Here is a 20,546-nt window from a genome sequence, read left to right as displayed (position 1 = left end):
TTGTTTATAGATATATCACTGCCCCTCTTTGCTCCCTGTCTCTGTCTGTATCCTTGTCGTCATCCTCCTCTGTCTGTCTTGAGCTCCTCCCTGACGTTGGTTCCTCTCTTTGCCCTGATTGCTCTTCCTCTTGGCATCTAGATAGGACCCACCCTGTGCATGACATTGCGAGCCTCACACACACACACACACACACACACACACACACACACACACACACACACACACACACACACACACACACACACACACACACACACACACACACACACACACACACACACACACACACACACACACACACACGCAGACAGAGGCACATACCCACACCTGATGCATGCCCTCACACACGCACCCTCACATAGACACAGATTACACCAGCTAACGCTCCCACGCCTCCCAGGAAAGGCTCTTTCACTCAAAGTCGCACTCACACACAAATATGATTAGTTAGATGGACGTGCAGATGTAAACGTGGTTAGAAACACAAAAAGTGAACATGCACAATCACACCACAGCCACATTCACGCACACGTTTGTGCCTGCCAACAGGGTTGAGCAGCTGTCTGAAAATGTGAATGAAGTGTTCCAAGTTGTGTATCAGTGGGGGTCATCTCCTGTCTATTCTTCCTGTCCTGTCTCACTGCCTAAAATACACCTTGACCACTGTCCCTGTCCTGCATGTTCCCGAAATAACCACAGAGCTGTACCATACACCATACACAAGTATAAGCAAAGTTTAATGCAAAAAACACAAACAACTGATATAACACTTCAAAAACAATACACCTTAACAGCTTCATACAAAGTTGGCAAATATTGTCATTTCATCATATGTAAGTTAGTTGTATAAAATTATTAAATATTAGATTCATATATTACTCATAGAACATCTGTATACAATGAATGGATCACATTGGGAGACACCCGTAGAATGGGACACACACACACACACGCACGCACACACACACACGCACGCACGCACACACACACACACACACACACACACACACACACACACACACACAAGCACACACACACACACACACACACACACACACACACACACACACACACACACACACACACACACACACACACACACACACACACACACACACACACACACACACACACACACACACACACACACACACACAGAGTTGGACTGTATTATAACACTTATGGCACTCACTCTCTTAAAATGGCTTGTAGTATCACACATACACTTGGCTGATGTTTTAAAATTTCAATACAGAGACAACAGGGCTGTTATACTGACATCATTTGACAAACAAACATTAGACATTTTGACATGGGATGATACTGGACGACACAGGATGACACAATATGACAGAGGGCAGTCATAGTCTCTTGGTCTGTGGAGACTTCCTACATGGTAGGCGTCTGCTGCTGACCGTTAGTCTTTTAATAGAGAACTGTTGGCATCCCATAGTGAACAACACAAAGCTTGTCCTCTCTCCTGTTTCACCCATCCATTGCCAGGTGAGCACATTTGACCTTCTACCGGTGGCTAAAAATCGGAACAGAAACTCACAGCTTTTGTGGATGTCAGAATCAGATCAGGGCTTGGGACAGGCACGGTTCATGCACCCATTATAGTACCACTCTAGGACACAATAAAAAAGCAAAGCAGCTCCAGAAATGTGGCTGGTGGATGGATGGAATTGCACTTCTTCTGGCTCAAAATGTCTGTGAAATGTAAAAAGCATAAAACAACTACAGGATGGCAGGGTGCGAGGGGAGGACTGTAACTTGGGCAATGGAGAAAATAAATAAATAATCAGTAAAGCAGATGTCCTTAAATCCTTAGTGATGTGGCTTATTTTCCTTTGTGTTTCCTGTGTCTCCTGGTCTTCACTGCTCAGCAGTGTTCCAAGTCACTTTACTCACTTTCCACACCAGTTTAGCAAGCACAGGATCATCACATGGGGTCACTGGTAATGTCACTGAGGGTTCTGGCTATGATGGAGAAGCGTTGATGAGTGTGTGGAGGTGGTGGAGGTTGAAGGGAGGGGGGGCTTCAGGGTGGAGAGTTGTTCTTCTGTTGAGGTGGAGGATGCTGGGTTGGGGTGGAGGGCAGAGCTGGTGAGGGAAGGGGTTGCAGAGGTATGTGTGGGGGGCAGTGGAGATGGGGTGGTGGAGGAGGGAGGGAGGGAGGGGGGCTCTCAAGAATAGATCAAGCTCTTGAGGAAGCGAACTGTGCCACGTTTGAAGACGAAGGGACAATCACGCTGCTGGGAAGCGTCTCGCGTCGGAGAGGAAGCCAAACAACAAGAGGAAAAGCGCTCTGATTTTCGCACAGGAAGCCCATTGCGCCTCCTGCCCAGGCCAGATAAGAGCGCTGCGGTTCCCAGGGCCAGACCCAGGAGTGGACCCAGGACCCAGGCGCAAGGCCCCGTCAGCCTGGCCCAGCCTGGTCCACTGTCCCTGGGCCTCCTCCAGCGCGGCGTCAGGCTCGTGGTGCAGCCGGGCTGCAAAGAACAAGGGGCCTAGTGAGGATCCAGCCAAAAACTAGTCTAAAGAAACACACTCAACACAGTCACTGAAGCAGAACCAGAACAGAGCTCTACACAGGGCCGTTAATCAGACAGTAAAGAGGCCAAATGTAATCTGCTGGGACGTTACTGTGCATTTGTACCGTCTCAGTCTGTATATCTTTGTATTATGTGGTTTTGTTTCTAATTTGGGTGTCTTCTTTTTTATTTCTTTTTCTTTTATGGGAGATTCTTGGTGTAATTACTTATAGATTGAAATTAATTAGTTTTTTGCATATTAACCCAATCAGAATTTATTTAAATCTAAATATCAAGCAAAAATTATCTTACCACTTTTACCCTTATGACAGATAAAATACACTCTCAAATTGACTGTTTGTCTGCAAAATAATACAATTCTGAAGTACAATTGTAGCAAAATTTCAAAAATAATTAATACCTTGAGATCTAAATGTAAGAATGCACCAGATCTTCTAGATAAAGAATGACATTTCAGGATGAAAGATTCACATCGCGCTACCCAGATTCAGTCTACGTGAATATCAGATATTCTAGCATCTGATCTAAAATATCTTCAGCATTATGTAGATTACATTTGGCATTTGGCAGAGATGGACGGATGAAACCACACTGCCGGCACTTCGGTATGGCGCCATGTGAGAGTGTCAGGTTAAGGGTCAAGTATGCTGATGATGTCAGTGTGTCTCAGAGGGGGAATAGAGTATGGGCGGCTGCTGCGGTGCTCTCAGGTAATACTTAACCTCTCTGACTTGGTCATGAGCAACACAATAAGTGTCTAACCTCCAAAAACAACTCAATCAATGTTTTTGGCAAGTGCCTGCTTGAGTACACGTGTATGTGTGTTCGTACTGTCAGTATGCAAGTTGACTAAATGACTGTCCCACTGCATCACTGGGTTGGGCCATTTCTCATGAGAACTTTATATATAGTGTCTGTGTCAGATATAAGAAAAAGCATCACAGGATGCAGTGTGCAATCACAATAATAAACAGGCCTCTCACCCTGCGTCCTGGACAGGAAATTCATTAAATCATAGCGTTTGATTTGGAAACCAACAAATCGTGACTGAGAGCACGGAACTGGCTCCGATTGAAGTGTGTTTTTTTTCTCTATCCTTTCAAGTCTGAGATACACTGTGTACTGTGTCTGTGAATGTACCAGGCACACACACACACACACAGACACACAAACACACACACGCACACACACATTTGTATGCACTTAAACAAACATATGGAAAAAGACAAATGGACAGTAAGGGAACAAACATATCGGGAAAGACTTGCTCAAGCAAACAAACATATAAACACAGACATGATGAAACACACACACACACACACACACACACACACACACACACACACACACACACACACACACACACACACACACACACACACACACACACACACACACACACACACACACACACACACATGTGAGTACAGTACACACACACACACACACACACATTTTCACACATTCCCGCACATGAAAGGCCCCAAAAGGCATCTGTTCTGGTTACAAGGAGGAAACTCTGTCTGAACACATGCTGAAATAGACAAAACATGTCTCGTTTTCAAAATCACACACACACACACACACACACACACACACACACACACACACACACACACACACACACACACACACACACACACACACACACACACACACACACACACATACACTACACACCATCGATTTAACACACAACAAATAAAACATCTTTTAAAAAAATTCTACGTAGTTGAAACATTACGGAAATAATATTAGAGTGTGTCAAGATTAATTTAATATGAACTAATATGAAATGATTATTAAAACTAATACAGAAAAATAGTATATATTATTTGTTTTTTTTGCATTGCGCTGTTTGTTAAAAAGTTACTGAATTGACTACAAAGAAAGCAACAAAAGATACAAAGAAGTCACCATTGCTGCAAATTCATATATTCTGTCTTATATTTTGCTTTCTTTATTGTGTGTATTTTGGGAAATAAGAGCCTTTTATTATTCTGTTTGTAAAAAATAAATCTGCAACTTTGTAAAGAAATCTGAGGATTCTTATAGTTGTCAAAAACTAATGTTCATGCAGATTGAAACTATTAAGTGGGCTAGAAAAGCTACTTACAGGCCTTTGGATGGGCAGGCATGAAAGAGCCACTGGATGTGCGGAGGAGGGACGCCATGGGATGTGCAGTACAGAGCTTGTCTGCTCCCCCGTGGCACAGAGCCGGGATCCTGCAATGACACCGCTTTCTCCCCTATCTGAGGACTCACTGTGAATCAAGAAGCCCACACACACAGATACAAGAGCAAAGTTTAACCACTGAGAGGAGCAACAGACAGAGCTTCAAGTGATTGGTGGGTGAGGGATTCAATCAGCATTACTCACCGTTGACCACGAGTGTGAGTGTGAGATTCTGGTAGAGTCCGTGTTCCTGGATTCGTACCAGGACGGTGTATTTCCCAGCATCCTCCTCTGCCACATCCCGGATCACCAGAGAATTCATGTCCATGTGGTATCTGGAGCATTGCTCTGCTGCCACCTTGCCATCTTTCAACCTGTCAGAAAAATAAAAAATAAAGAACTCTTTTCAAATATAGCATTACATAGAAAACTGTGATGACTCAATAGGATGAGTAATTACTGGTTTCTTAATCAATATTAGCCAAAATAGAGGAAGGAAACTCTTTTCAAATATAGCATTACATAGAAAACTTTGATGACTAAATAGGATGAGTAATTACTGGTTTCTTAAGCAGCGGCATTTTGATGTCTTTCCATTGGAATAAATATGGCAGAAATTATATATATAAACAAAAAAGGGAGTAAAACACTAAGAAGGAAACACTATCTGGATTCAAACATGACAGTAAGGTGAGATTTCTGATCTGAAAGGAAAAGGGTCAAAGTGGTCTCTTACCAGATGACTTCAGGGGCAGGGAACGCTTTTAGTTTGGGAGAGATTCGGTAAGATTTCTGTCCCGCTTGAACTTCCATCACAGCCCCTTTTCTGGGCTTCAAACGGATAAATGGACGGTCTAAAATTTAGGAAACATAAGATTAGGAAAGTGAATGAAGATGACTGTTGTGAAATATATTCTCCACCCTCACCAGTGATTCAGAGTCTGAAAAAAGACATCAGAGTGAAACTCATTAAACTGCAGCAATACTGCATGATTAATATTTGCATGATTAAATGATCAGGTGATTTCCAAAGAAAAAACTCACCATAGACAGTAACAGGGACTTCTTGTTGTTTTGTTTTTTCACCGCTGGTAACACGGCATGTGTACAGGCCTCGGTCTGAACGCTGAAGCTTCGGGATGGTCAGAATACTGTAGAACAACATGTGCGTTCTGTGTTTCATGATCCTTTTGGAGATGACAGCCGTGTTGTTATTCTGGAGGTGGAGAGAGAGCCAGAAAATGAACACAAATATGTCACGCTGTGAATCCAACAGCTGGAGAATTCCTTAAACATCAAAACACTTCTTGCATGAAAGTTAAAATAACTGGAGTGATGTATTTATATTTACTTTATCTGCACGGTAGAGTGAGTGAATATAACTTATGATACATACTGCAATTACATTACAAAAAAATGAATAATGGTTGTAAGCATTTGATTCTCTGTAGCACTTCTCATGATAAATCCTCCAGTCTCGAGAGATTTCTTACAACGTGGCAACACAAAAGTTGCTGTTACAAATGGCCTCTTACTAATCTATAAGACATGAATAAATCTATTAACTATATTTATATCTACTATATCTAACTGATAATAAAGCAATTACAATGTATACACCCCAAGTGGAATAAGCTTTATAGAAAGTGTACGGCTACATTACTGCAGCTGAGATCAATTATATTCACATTTGTTATAAGTAAAGATATCTGTTCTGTTATTTGAAATTGTAAAACTTCAAGAAACTTCAAAAAGAAAAAAACCTAGCAACTTATATTTTGAATACAATAAATACATAATAGCCTATGATTTTTGCTCAAATTCACATTTTAAAGAAGCACTTTTATCTATACTCAGGTTGTATTTTCAACCTCACTCAGTAAAGTGACGAGTATGTGTACTAGCTGAAACTGCAGATTCGTTTTTTTTTTACTTTAATCTGCAAGCTTGTCGTCATATTTGAGATCACACTCAGTGAACTGATTTATTGTTCCCATGAAAAATATTTGAGGGCAACAGTCTATTAAACCTGTGCTTAGTCTCTGTCGAAGGTCATTCATCATCTGAACTTGTTCTTCTCTGGTTTGTACAAAGTACATTCATGCAGACATGAAAGCACGTCTGACCTTTCCAGGGTAATCCCAGGTGATGTTAACTCTGGTGTTCAGCTCCCCGGTGGCAGTGCAGTTCAAGGTTAGTCTCTCTCCCTTCAGGGCCTGCACTGGACCACTGCTGTTCAGATACACCTCCATGATATTACTCACTGGCACAAGAGAGAGAAAAATATAGGAAATGATATAGACAGAAGCCAGAGTGGACTTGGGGAGACACATAGGTCTATATTTTTGCATGTGATTTTTTTGCTGACCTGGTCTGTGGACAAAGTATATACGTGAGTTGTGTGTGACGCCGTCAATGGTGGTCTGGCAGAAGAAGAGGCCGATGTAAAAGAAGGTGGGAGTTCGAATGGTGAAGCCTTGCTTGCTGCTCCAAACAATGTTCCTCTGGTCTGGACTTAGGCTGTGGCTGGGGAACTGTGGGAGGAGGGAGGATTAGGCAAAACACATCAAATGTTTGACTGCCATGAGAACACACATCGAGCACAGCTGAAACCTCACGTACAAGTGGAGAAATACAGGCCTCAGAAGACCATTACAATGAGGAATGTTGATATTATAACCATAAAAATGCAAATAAGGTTGGAAGTGATCACTGGTGAGCAAAAAACAAGAGGAAACAAAAATACACAAGAGGAAACATTCGCCATTTGTCATTTGTATCAATGCCAGAGGACAAAAATAAATTCTACGATCTTAACAAAAACATTACTCAGCTTCTCAGTGTCAGTACAAACATGTATTGAGGTATTGAGTGATTTTTAAGTCTTTGGTACCAAGTCTATGGGGACTCTTCAGTCCTTAGGGACAATTCCAAGTCAAGAGAAAACTATTTATTACCAAGACTAAGAGTATACAACCATGATAGAGGCTCTATGAAGCTGGAATACTCATTGCAAAAAGGGGGAAAAGTTGTTGGATAGATACACAAAGTATTGGACAAATAGACCAAATTTGGACCTGATGATGGTGGTAGAATGAAAGTCACCAAAACATTATAGAGACCAATGATAACTGTACCTAATTTCATGCCAATCCATCAAACCTTTGTTGAGATATTTCACTAAAATCCATAAATATAAACCTCATGATGGCGCTAGAAAAATCTGCGCATCTTGACCTTCATGACGGTCCTGGCAGTCTATCCATCGATATACCAAAGTGAGTGACTGATGGACAGGCTGGCAGGCCGCCATTGCTCTTTCACTTCCAACTCTTTCGGGTTTCTGAATCTTAAGTAGGCCTAATATAATGGTAATAAATGGTATTAGGTTAAGTCCTTCTAACGTAGGCTACAGGTCTACAGTAGTTATATTCATAGACCTGCATGCTACGTCTGTCACTGCCTTGTTTAATTTTTTGTTAGAGACTTAACCAGATTGAAACTGGAGACTTCGAAGTTTTTGCTTTTAAATCTGAAGTCTTAAAGCCATATCGTGGTGGCTGAAGTCTGACTCACGCACTGGACTACAGCTCTGTTTTAGAATTTCCTATTCACTGCTGCTGTAATGCAGAAGGGAATTTGGGAACATTCTTCCAATGATGAATGATGAACCGAAAGTTTTTCAAGCTGAGTATTGGAGCCAAATATTGAGAAGGCATCTGATGCACGATCTACAAGTGACTGCCAAATTGGAGGCAGGGTATCAGCAAAGGTCTTTGGTGTTTGACACTTTTTTTCAATACCTGAACAAAACTGTGCCCACGTAACTGTGTCATTTGTAGAATTGGATTTGAAATAAAATAAAGCTTCTTTTGGCGTCATTTTTGTTTGCTTTTAACAAAGGGGTCCATCTTGGGTTCAAATAAGACAGTCACAAGCCCTTTGTGAGATCAGTGCATTTTTTTGGTCACACAAAAAACCTCCAGCTGGTGCCAACAATAGAAAGCAAGATGAGTAAAAATCAAAATCCTCCCATGAATCTCATAGGATTGATTGTGTAATCTGGTTTCTTGGCTACCTTGACATGGACTCTTGTGTAACTGCGTAACCTTGTTGTTTTCTTCGAGGCAGACTCAAGGAAATGTTTACTAGAGTTTCTGTGACACAGTGGAAGCCTCCCACCCTCTCTCAAGGGAACAGGTGGACCCCCCCCCCCCCATCATCACCACCACCACCACCACCACCACACACACGCAAACACACATCCCCCTTATCCTAAACCCCCAGTGTGAACTGGCTGATATCCCCCCTCCCAGAGTGAGGTGACCCTTCCAGACGCCAATAAGTTCCTCCTCTGTCCCTCTTGGTCCTGTAAAGTAGCTCCTCACTCTTCCCACCTTCAAAACTCACTGAAGCCACATCTGAGTGCCCTCAGTGCCCTTTCTGCTTACCCACATCTACCAACCAAAGATGAGGAGGTGAGGCGAGAGTAGGGGGCGGTGGTGGAGGCAGGAGGAGAAATGAAAGGACCCAGAGGAGTCAGGATATGAGAAACGTGACTCCAGTCCATCTCCTTGCATCCTGTTACTACAGGATATAGACATTTGTACTAGAACCCCAGGTCAACACCGTCGTCCCAGACCTCCGGGACCTCCGGGTCACTTTCACAGCTAGAAGCGAGAGAGCTGGGCCACCTGGGTATTGTTCCCGCAGAAAAGAGTCACATTAAAGTTCCAGGCAAAGTGCAAAAATCCTTCCAGGAAAAAAACACTCCAGAGGCCTGTGACCGCAAAAAGATTCCTGAATCAAACTAGCCAACGGAGGGCAAGAGGGGTGAGAGGAGTGAGCAGGAGATGAAGGAAGACGACAAGAGCTATTTTTAGACTAATTACCTTAGTGGTTCCAGGCATTTGTGAGGAGATGGAAGCAGGACAAAAGCATGTGTGTGCTTGTGTGTGTGGTCCATTCATGTCTGTTTTAGGATCTGATTCAAAGTTTGGAGAAATACGATGACATACAAGGCGTGGTTTGTCCAAGTACTCTTTTTGCTCTTCCTGGATCCTCAACATTTTTTGTTACACCTTCCCTCTTAAATTGTGAGGTCAATTATTAGTGATGGTAAACGATGTTATCTCATAAACTCTGGAACAGCTTTTAAGTTAAAGTTGAAGAAAATTACTCATGTTGGTTAACTAGAGTTATGTAAGCTTTTCATTTGTAAGATTTTCATCTATATAATGGATTCATGCATTATTCACCAGAGCCTACTATATGCTTGACAAATGCTCTACTGTAGTTAGATCACAAAAAGCATCCTACAATGACGCACAAACCACCATATTAATGATCAGCACTCCTGATTAAAGAGATCGGACTGTACTTTGATCTGTTGAGGCCAACAGTTGCTGCTTCTGCTTCCTCCTCCAGGCAAGCCAGCTGTTTAAAGCATCAGGGGGAAGTTGGCAGCCAAGATTGCTACTACAAGAGGTGGAGGGTGAGATGTGGGAAGTGGTGCTGGCTGGAAGCCAACAGGGCACTCCAGGCCCCATGTCCTGTCTCCAGGGGTAAAAAACAAACAAAGAAGAATCCAACAGGACGGAGTGGGCGCCGCTTGATCGGAAAAAACCCGTAAAAAGAGAGGCATCATTGACTGGTCTTCTTGAAGGCGTGAGCAGATGGGCACAGTTTTGCTTCATTTGCGGACCAGCGCACTGATACATCAACATGAACACACGCAGACAGCAAGCACTCCAAATGCTCGTCTTTGCACTTAGTAAGGCTGTCCGCTCTCCCCCTCACTCAACACTCAAGCACCGACACTCACAAACACATCCGCACACACTTTCACACATATCCGCAGACGGACACAAACAAACGGACACACTCGCCACAGAGTAATGGCTGCCAAGATAAGAACAATGTGGCGAATGATCCAGAGAAGGAGAAACAACGGGACGGTGCATTGTGTGCATATGTGAGCATATGTGAGCCACTGATGGAAAAAACTGAGTGGGACAAGTGATGAGGTGCAGAGAATGTGAGTGGTGCGATTGGGTGGAGAATGTCAGTGTGATGTACAGTAAGTGTGTAGATACATTCACTACATGCAGAAAAGACATCCAAACTGTCAGCATGCTTGACTGATCATTTCTCCTTTCTGCACTGACCTTAACCAGCGTGGTGGTGACATTAGGGTGGGTGACCCTGCAGGGGATGACCAGCGGCTGCTTCTCCTTCATGTACACCACATCTGCGCTCATAGTCGGATGTTCCACAAATGGCTGCTGGCTGTCTGAAACCCAAACACTGCGGTCAGGGAAACATATGGTACAGATAATAGCATGTCTTTCTTTCACATTAATATCACATGAAGAGAAATGGGAATATACAACCATGTGTCAAGTTTAAGGGCTTGGTTCAATCAGATGACAAAAAACATAGTTTCTCACACCCAGTTTTATCTAGCCAAACACATAGTTTCAGTTTTACTTTAAAATATTTGTCTCTAAGGCTACTACTAAAAGTGAAACTATTTTATCAACATAGTGACATCTTTAAATATCCTCTTTTGTCCAACTAACTAACCTTAAAAATGCAAATATAAATATAAAATAAATGAAAATCTAAAAAAAAAAGACAAACAGCAAATTATCACCTTCAGGAAGCTTGAAACAGCACGATGGCTTGAAAAATGACTTAAAATATTAAAATATTAAAAATCTATCTATCAACTTAGATTTCTGTCTCCACCAGTACTGCGGAGATGAGTGAAATTATGTTTGTGGTGTCCAAAACATTGAAAATTGACATTTAAACGAATTCGTTGGTAGAGAGTAAGCATTACATTTTTCACAGGGACAATTTTGGAAAAGAGGTGCAGCTGTTAAGTAGTTGAAGTTTTGGCAACACCTGTAAGTTGCTTGATGTCTTCCCAGATCTATATTCAATATGTTTGTAATCTGGAGCCATAATGTTGTCTCCGTAGTGGATTTTGGTTGGTCTGTGCAGAAAATATGACATCTACTGCATCCTCCACTGTTGCTCTTCTTGAGGTTTCTTCTTTTTTTGCATTTCGAAGGGATTTTTGGGAGATATTTGAACTGGCCTAACAACAGAGGGCGCATGACTTGTAAAGCCCTTTAAGGCAAATTTGTGATGTGTGAATTGACTTGAGTCCATGTAGTGAATCTACAAATCTATGGTCAAATAAGACCCAAAACTATTTGCATGGCTAGATACTACAAGAATTAAAGGACAGGTTCACAATTATTCAAGTAACAACAGTCAAATGCCGATATGAACATTGGAACAGGTTTTGCTCGCTGTAATCATTCCGTCCTGTTCATACTGACCATTAGAAGATCCCCTCCAAAAATGTAAGTAATGAGGGACAAAGAAATGTATTTAAAAGTTTTTCCAATGATAATATGAGGCTTCAGCCATCTGTGTAAGTCAAATAAAGTGGAAGTCAATCCAGCGTGTTCCCGTTCAGCTGCAGTGGAAGTATAGTAACAAAAAGAGGGAATTTGCACTAAGAAAATTCCCTTTGAAATATATTGACTTGATTTTACAAATTTAGACAGCTGAAGATTTGTATTAACTTAAAAACTAAAAGAAACTTTTGAATGCATTTTTGCACTCAGGGAAGGCTGTGGATTTTGTCCCCGATCACTTACACTGAAAGTGCATTATGAAGGGATCTTCTGATGGCGAGTGTGAACAGGAGCAATGATTACACCAAGAAAAAAATATGTCAGTGTTAATTTGGGCACCTGACTATTGTTTTTACTTGAAAAAGTGTAAATCAACCCTTTAAATAAGAAAATAATCCTTTTTCTTTGTAATTTTGAGCGGACTGAACCTTTAAATTCATGCACACATAGGAAACCAAGAAAACAATCAACTGCTGCTCTGCAAACACACAAACAAACACACTTGCAAGTATCAATCTCAGCAACAAACAAAAACAAACATACACACACTCCTAAACATACACACACCCATTCATTGAATAGCCATTGAGCAAATGACTGTAAGTCAACAATAAACATACAGATTGTTTAGAGGCAATCAAACGGCCTCTCTGAGCTTTCTCCTCCCTGCTTGACTACTGTAATATTTCTGTGCCATTGAAAGGTGTGGGTGTTGCTCAGTGTATTGTTTGTTACTGTAGGGTGTTATTCAAGGAAAGCAAATCTCTGAACATTCGAACAAAAGTACCCCAAGGACTAGCGGACTGAGGGCTTCCTTCTCTTGCTTTGATTTCATATTGAGGGCTCAGGGAGGAGGCAACGTCTGAGCAGAGCTGCAGGCCAAGTCTGACGCTTAATGGACATGGCGACCTGAGCGATTGATGGCCCCCGAGGGTCCTGTTGGCCAAACAGTAGCATGCCCTGTGACCCTGGCCTCCAGCCCAGCTCCGTTCTTGGACAGCGACACCCCCCCCTCTGCACACACTGCCCCCCTCCAGGACAGGGAGGAGCTGCCTGGGCAGACATTGTGCCTCCTCTGCCCCTGGATACTACTGAGCTACTGGCCTTCATCTTATCCTTCACAGCTACACCTACACACACACAGACACACACACATACCTCCCCACCGCTACCTTGTAGAGACACAGCAACATCCCCTCCCAGCACACCCCCTTCAAGCCCTTCCCCTCCTCCCCCAAGCACAGGATGCTTCAAGCAAGGCTGAGCAAAGCAGATAAGGCTGATGCCCTGGGAAACTCTGCCCAGGCCTGAGCCTTTCAGCAGCTGGGCTATTCCTGGCCTCGAGGTAGCACGTAAACGAAAGTTTAAAAAAAAAAAGGATTTAAATATAGACGACAGGGAGGTAGACCCGGGCTGAGAAAAGAGAGGCAGGGGAGGTGGGGGGTGAATCTGTGCCAGAGTCATCAAGAAGGATGTGTTGCTGGGACAAACTGTGTTTAGATATAATTGGCTCTCTGGCATTGGTCTGTATTTAGCACCCACTACATCCTGTTTAAGCTGGGGATATAAACAATAAGCATGCAGGGGTTGAGGGAGTGAGAGGGTTCCTCCAGGAGTGGGAGAGAGTGTGCAGAACAGCTAGAGAGAGAGAGAAACAAAGCAGGAATAAAGAAATGATCTGAGTGATGCTCTTCGACCAGTGTCTTACCTGTGAAATATACATAAACAGAGGTCTGTTTTCGGGTACGGTGTCGGTACCGGCAGCGGAACTGGCCGGTGTGCAGGGCCTGTGCGCGGTTGATCGTCACACGGCTGCAGTAGTTCTGTCTTGTCCTCCCACAGCGTGACTCCTCCACTTGCACCTGATCTCTGGCAAAGCCTGCTGGGAACCCCCAAGTCAGCTCCCATCGACCCCTGGTCATCAGGTACAGGAGTGTTGAAAGATTACACTTGAACATCAAAACACTTTTTAGCTAATGATTGTTTTAACATATGAAGGTGAAACACCTAAAACCTCATCAAATATGTTTCCAGATATTTAAATGTCTTTAGTTGGCCTAACAAAAGGACATTATAAAGATCTTTTAAACTCACATTCTTTATGTTTTGGTTTCTCCTTTTGATTTTGTGATGTTTTTGTGTTGTAAACGGAAAATGAGAAAGAAAACTCAAATTCTCAGACACCGCTGACCTGGTTTTGATGAACCTTTGCTGCATTGTTCTGTCATTAAAAAAGAACAATACAATAATTGGCCTTTTGAAGACATCTTAGGTCCAGTTTCCCAGACAGAGATTAAGACTACTCCAATACTAAAGACAAGATTCTGTGAAAATATCAGTTGAAAAACTAGGACTAGACTTAATCCCTGTCCATATAATTGATGCTTAATGTCGCTACTGATGTGGAAGTGCTTTAAGATGAAGTTATTCTCCCCATAAACCTTCAGCTGTACTGAGTTCAACCTGAAAACAGACACATTCTCTGCTGAAAAAATGTCTGCTACTTGTTTCTATAAGAACTTGGTGTCCCAGTGGATGATTTAATTTCATCCAGCATGTGATGTAACGGTGTGAACCATGGTCCCACCTCAGTTCCAAATTAGGGTTTTCTGTCTCAGATCTATCTACCTGAAACTCACCTGCAGTTGAGCAACAGTGTCTGGTTGGCATCCATAACCAGCTGCTGGGTTTTCACATCCAGTATTGGAACACTGTACTTCCCCTTTTGCTCTTTATCTGCAAAGGTAGGAGAAAAGATGAGAATACAGGTGTGAAGGCAACATCTCATCACTTGATTAACAACTTTACCATGTTGTAGGATAAGTTGTCTAATAGCTTATTTTTTTATCCACATATGGACTCTTTTATTAAATAGTGCTCTCTCTAGTGAGGTCAGAGGTCAAGGTCAGCTTGTCATAAGTCTTGTGGAGGGTGTACACTTGCTGTAATGGGACCATTTTTAAAAGGAAATCCTGGAAGACAAAACACTTTACAACCAATAAATAGTTTGGACAGTTCCTGTAAGCTGTGCCACCCCAGACTAAACTCTTAACTGCCTGCAGAACTGGTCTTGGTCCCGGTTTCCAGTTGCAGAGCACGTCCCCCATCCAGGACAAAGTATCTGTGACCCTTCTCGCATCTCCTCGTTCAGGCCACTTGACAACTTGTGTGGAAATGCGTAAGCAGTGTCCCTCTTGTTTATCAAATAAAGACATTTCTCCACTCCATCGCTGAGGTTTATTAATGAGAGATAAAGACTGCCGTCTGTCCACCCTTCCTTCCTCCAAACAACAGCGGAAACATCATTCAGGGAAGTCCGTCCTTCAATGTGATTGCTCCTTATAGAGTGAACAACACACATTTCCAAATACTCTTCAGAACACAGTGAGGTTACTGCTGTGTCACTAGTTAAATCACTTGTTTGGTAGCAAGCGAGTTTATCACTAAAGTCCATTATTACCATTCATTGCCAGCATCATTGTTCCCAGTGGATGCCCCATTGAACAGATCTAGCATTACTCACACTGCTAGCACTTCCTATACTATTTCCTTGGAATTCACAGTGTGTGTGAGTAGGTAACACACACACACACACACATGGCAGAGTGAAAGAAGAAAGAGAGGAAGTTAGTAATCTCCTCAAAGGTATTTTTGGACTATTTAACAAGCTGCAGAGTGTCTAAAAACCTCAATTTCCAAATAATTAAGTGCAGCTCTCATCCACAACAATGTCAAAGATAATTTTTTTTGGTTCTACACATGGGAATGCGAAACATCCATCTTTTGTGGCAGGTTTACACACACACACACACACACACACACACACACACACACACACACACACACACACACACACACACACACACACACACACACACACACACACACACACACACACACACACACACACACACACACACACACACACACACACACACAGACATCATTCACTGGGAAAATCCCCCTCACTGACTTAACAGGAATTTAGGAAGAAACACTTAAAGCACATATGGGATAAACATGCTCCTCAAGATCTTTTGGTACTGATTTGTACTGCATCCTGTAGATGATTGCGACAATATCCAGAGAATCCACAATTCTCAACTGTCTGCAGCCTGTTGTTATCAGGCAACACAACAACCACAAAATGTAGTGATTAACATGCCACTGAATTATGTCATATATGTTTTAGGTCATATTTAGGAGATTTTCAATTACATTTGTTTTTTGATAAAAAATCCAACATTTTCTTTTATTATCATCTTAATCAAACCTGAAGCAAAGTCCACTCTAATTATAATAATTGAAAATGAATGTGTTTCTAAAATGTATATGAATGAAGGATGACATATAGAAAATGTACATAGAAATGTAAAATGCCTTCAGATCTAGCCTAATAAGTGTAGTTTCCAGTCATGTCTTAGTTGTCAATTTAGCAAAGCAGGATCTAGTTAATGATCATTTGTATAGTTTAAAACATAAATAACATAATATATATTTTTTAAACTATTAATTTAACATTTTATACAAGTATTAAATACCAAATGCTTCAAGTCTCATTGAAAAAAAATCAAAACGGGTACCAAGTGCACATTAGACATATTAGAATGATTAGAAACTGAGATGAGTAAAAGCTGATTAAAGGATAGACTGTATGAATTAATATAATGATAGAATTTTTAAGAGCTCATCTGTATTAAGACACTGTACATTCAATATGTGAAGATCTTCACTTCTGCAAAAATGGAGGGAGATCTGCGGGGCGCATGAAAGCCACCTGCTGACTGTTTTAGCAATAAGCACAAATTAACCTCGGTTCCTGCTCACTGGATATTTTCCCTCAGCTGGTCATGACCTTTCGTTCATTTATATCAGAACTTCCATTTGACAAACTCATCAGTCTCAGGAAACAACGCCCTGCGTGTGTCCATTCAACCGGGGCCAAGCGCACAAGGAGCCGGGCCACCGAGGTCCGCATATCCAAACAAGTGTCCAGCAGGATAGCGCTTATCTCCCTCAGTGCACTCAGTGTTAATAGAGGTTTACAAGCTGAACAGCCTCACAAACACGATCACACCACTGACTTAATTGGCCGTTAAAAGAGCAGCGGCACCACAGTGAAAGACAGATTTGTGCATCTTTTGTTTTCTTGCAAAGAAAAGACTCAAAGTCCTGCTTTAGTGATGGAGATCGCTCTCTTTTAGAAGAGCATTAGGGCGCCTTATGACCCTAAGGACCATTTAATGTGTGGGAAATAATAGTTATAATAAAACTTGTGCGTAAAACTGAGTTTTCTAGGTTGCAACTTATACAGTCTCGTTTCTTCATTCGTTTACATTGAAAATGTTGCGCTCTGTACTCGCATAAATAACTCAATAAGAACTTTAAATAACTAACTAAGATATTAAATATATGACCTTGAGTCCAACTCTTTACATCAGGTGTTCTCTGCACCCTGCAGCGGTGCGACATCAACAAAAGTGAACCTGTTACTCACCTTTCGCAAGAACGCCATACAATCCACAAAGCAGACAGATGAGAATAGTATTCATGGTGTTGCAGACTCCGGTGCAATGAGCGCGTTTCAAAGATAAAATATGAGACAAGTTTTATTCCTGCTGTTGTTTTCTCCCCTCCAGGGTTAGACTACACACACACACAAGCACACACAGCACAGCGCACTTGGCTGCTGTGGCGCTCAGCGCTGACGGCCAGTGAACAGAGATGGTTGGTTTCCTGAGGATAGCTGCGGGAGATCACGCAACAGAACACCACGCTTGAACTCCAGTGCAAATTTTTCCCATCGTTTTGCATAGTGGTGCGGATTTATACTGTTCCCACAGTGCAGCCACCGGATAGAGGGCTTCCGTGACGTCCATTGACACACCCAGGGCGCGTAACAGCAATCCCCTGTAGTTCTCCCAAGTGGTCAAGCCATCGACCAGTGAGGTGTTCATTGAATATCGTCGAGATCTTTTCTTGACTAACTTTTAATAACATATTTATGAATTAAATGGACTTTAACCGACCAATAACAATCAACTGAAGCTATCACATTTTTAGAAATGGCTAGAATTACGCATCACTGTGTTTCTGAGACTTTGGGCGCAGGGCCACTCTGCACTTAAATCTTATGTTCTCTGGGTTGGTATACGGGATGAACAGCACGTAGGCACCGGGGTAAACGGCCGGGTGGTGTCCTCAACAATTTGACTGTCATGTTCTTACGTTTCATTGTTGCTGTTGTTTCTCCATGCAACAAAAACAAGTTGGATTCCTTGTAAGAATGTACCAGACAGGACAAAATAACCAGCCAGCAATGGGAAAATATGTGTGAATCAGCCTTTTCTACTTCTTGTTCTATGTATTGGCGTGAATTCTGTTGGAAAAACCTTGTCCGTTTCTTCATTACTCCTAAAATGAAAACATAGCTAATAACAATCGTTCACACATGTAAGGAAGGTGTTTGGGGATTGCCAGTAAACTATTTAAAAGGGTGTTTAAATGTGTAATTTGTCTTCTGCATGATATATGAGCTACAAATTAAGTAGTACTGTGTAGAAACCCCTGTCCAAAATTCATACATATTGTGAAGATGTAGAGCATGTCAAGTGCCTGGCCATGATGTTTTGTTTTTATTTATTTTGTGTACTGTGATGTTTGTTGTTTGCGATTTTCTGTCAAAAATCTAATAAAAATGTAAGTATATTAAAAAAAAAAGAATGTACCAGACAGTCCATACCTAGAAAAATAATGCTCTCACTATAATATGAAGATGTCTGCGTTTATATGTGATTGATTTCATAGGAAACCCTGCTTTATAACCAGAAATTGTTAAAAGATTACATTACTGCAAATTACTGAATTACTGCACTGTACGGATGTCTTCAACTCCTTTAGACAAAAGCATAAAAAAACTTTTGTAACCTCTAAGCCCAAACTTTGGTTAATAAAAAAAAAAAAAAAAAAAAGGGAAAAAAGACAAATGTCACATTTGGACATAATAGTAAGAGATAACATAAATATCATAAATTGAGTACAACAATTGTGTTGAGTGTGAAACAAAGCCAGGATTTGCTGCGTTGGTAATTGTGTCTTTAATATAAAGGCAAATAACTTTATATCATTTAACAATGAGGCAACAGTAGTGTTAAGTTCTTTGGGTGTAAGGTGCATCATTCCCTCTAGAAATAAATGAGGCAATGATGCAGATTTGCAGATGGGCCACTGGGTGGTGGTGTGAGCTGAATAAGAGAAGGAGGGGAAGCAAGAGATAAAAGTATTATCTCTGAGCTTAGAAGTAGCTCTGTGTTTTATGCTTCATCACCACCACCTCCAACAGTAATATTAGGACAGATAAGATGATGATCGTATTTGTTCCAGCGTCAACCTGTGTCATAGTTTTAAAGAGGAATGTGATAACTCTTCATGAATCAGCACATATAAAGAGCAAAGGATGCACCATAAAGATAAATTAAACTATTACAGTAAATCTGAAATGCAAAATATATTACCCATCTCTTACTGAGTGATTCTTCACCCCGCTACATTTAAAATAATATATTTAACACAGGACTATGACTCATGATATACAAACTCACAAACATACAGTACAATAACAACTGTTACAACACATTAATTGAGTCATGGACACACATGTACAGTACATGGACCAATGTAGACGAGAGCAAAGACAAATCCTTGTGGGGAGAGAACTGTTTCCATATTCACTAAATGTTTATTTAACTGATCTTTGCTTGACTTCACATCTGATATGTGTGGTGATCAATGTAGCTGGGGTAAAGGGGAAAAAAGGAGTTTAGATTGATATCAGCTTATTTAATATATATTGATGTTGTTGTACATGTCGGCTGATAAGTCACAAGAAATTTCAGTATAGAGATGCCAAAGAAATGATTGATGTAATTTGGAAACAGTGTCTCCAAGTTTACTTTTTAACCATCGATGTCCTGCTCAGTTTATATTGTGGTCACAAATCTTTAATTTTAAGGGATTATTGTCAAATGTATGAAATAAAAAATCTGCCTTTAGTTTTTTAAACTCTCAAATGCCAACATTGGCATCCACCTCAAAACACAATATCAGTCTGACTACAGAAAAAAACAGCTGAAGTAAAAGAGGGTGTGAAGATGCAGACAAAATAGTAAGTAATAGTCCACATTTACACACAAATCCATTCTAAGAATTGGCATTTACTGGTTTAAGTGGTTAATTTACTGACCTGTCTGACCGTCTGACTGATCTTTAGCGTCGCTTGATGTCAACATCAGTTGTTCTCTACGATATTGACAAAGCAATAATTAGACATTTTTGGGGAAACAGGCTTATTTGTTCTCTTGCCTGGAGTTAGATGAGAAG

At 41.4% G+C, this 20,546-nt stretch overlaps 1 protein-coding gene across 1 annotated transcript in view; it reads right to left on the bottom strand.

The window, feature by feature from the left end:
* Positions 1–17,942, bottom strand: part of flt1 (fms related receptor tyrosine kinase 1) — a 32,503-nt gene extending 14,561 nt beyond the window's left edge. Inside the window, exons 1-10 of the mRNA XM_062441961.1 lie at positions 17,665–17,942; positions 14,807–14,903; positions 13,876–14,081; positions 10,902–11,026; positions 7,103–7,268; positions 6,861–6,997; positions 5,779–5,950; positions 5,471–5,588; positions 4,939–5,108; positions 4,675–4,822 (exon numbers count right to left, since the gene is read on the bottom strand). Coding sequence (XP_062297945.1) covers positions 4,675–4,822; positions 4,939–5,108; positions 5,471–5,588; positions 5,779–5,950; positions 6,861–6,997; positions 7,103–7,268; positions 10,902–11,026; positions 13,876–14,081; positions 14,807–14,903; positions 17,665–17,719 — 1,394 coding nt within the window. The 5' untranslated portion in view covers positions 17,720–17,942. The remainder of the gene's footprint in view (positions 1–4,674; positions 4,823–4,938; positions 5,109–5,470; positions 5,589–5,778; positions 5,951–6,860; positions 6,998–7,102; positions 7,269–10,901; positions 11,027–13,875; positions 14,082–14,806; positions 14,904–17,664) is intronic.
* Between the last annotated feature and the right edge of the window lie 2,604 nt (positions 17,943–20,546).

The sequence above is a fragment of the Scomber scombrus genome, chromosome 20 (assembly GCF_963691925.1).
Source record: "Scomber scombrus chromosome 20, fScoSco1.1, whole genome shotgun sequence".
NCBI lineage: Eukaryota > Metazoa > Chordata > Actinopteri > Scombriformes > Scombridae > Scomber > Scomber scombrus.
This window is presented reverse-complemented; position numbering and strand designations above follow the sequence as displayed.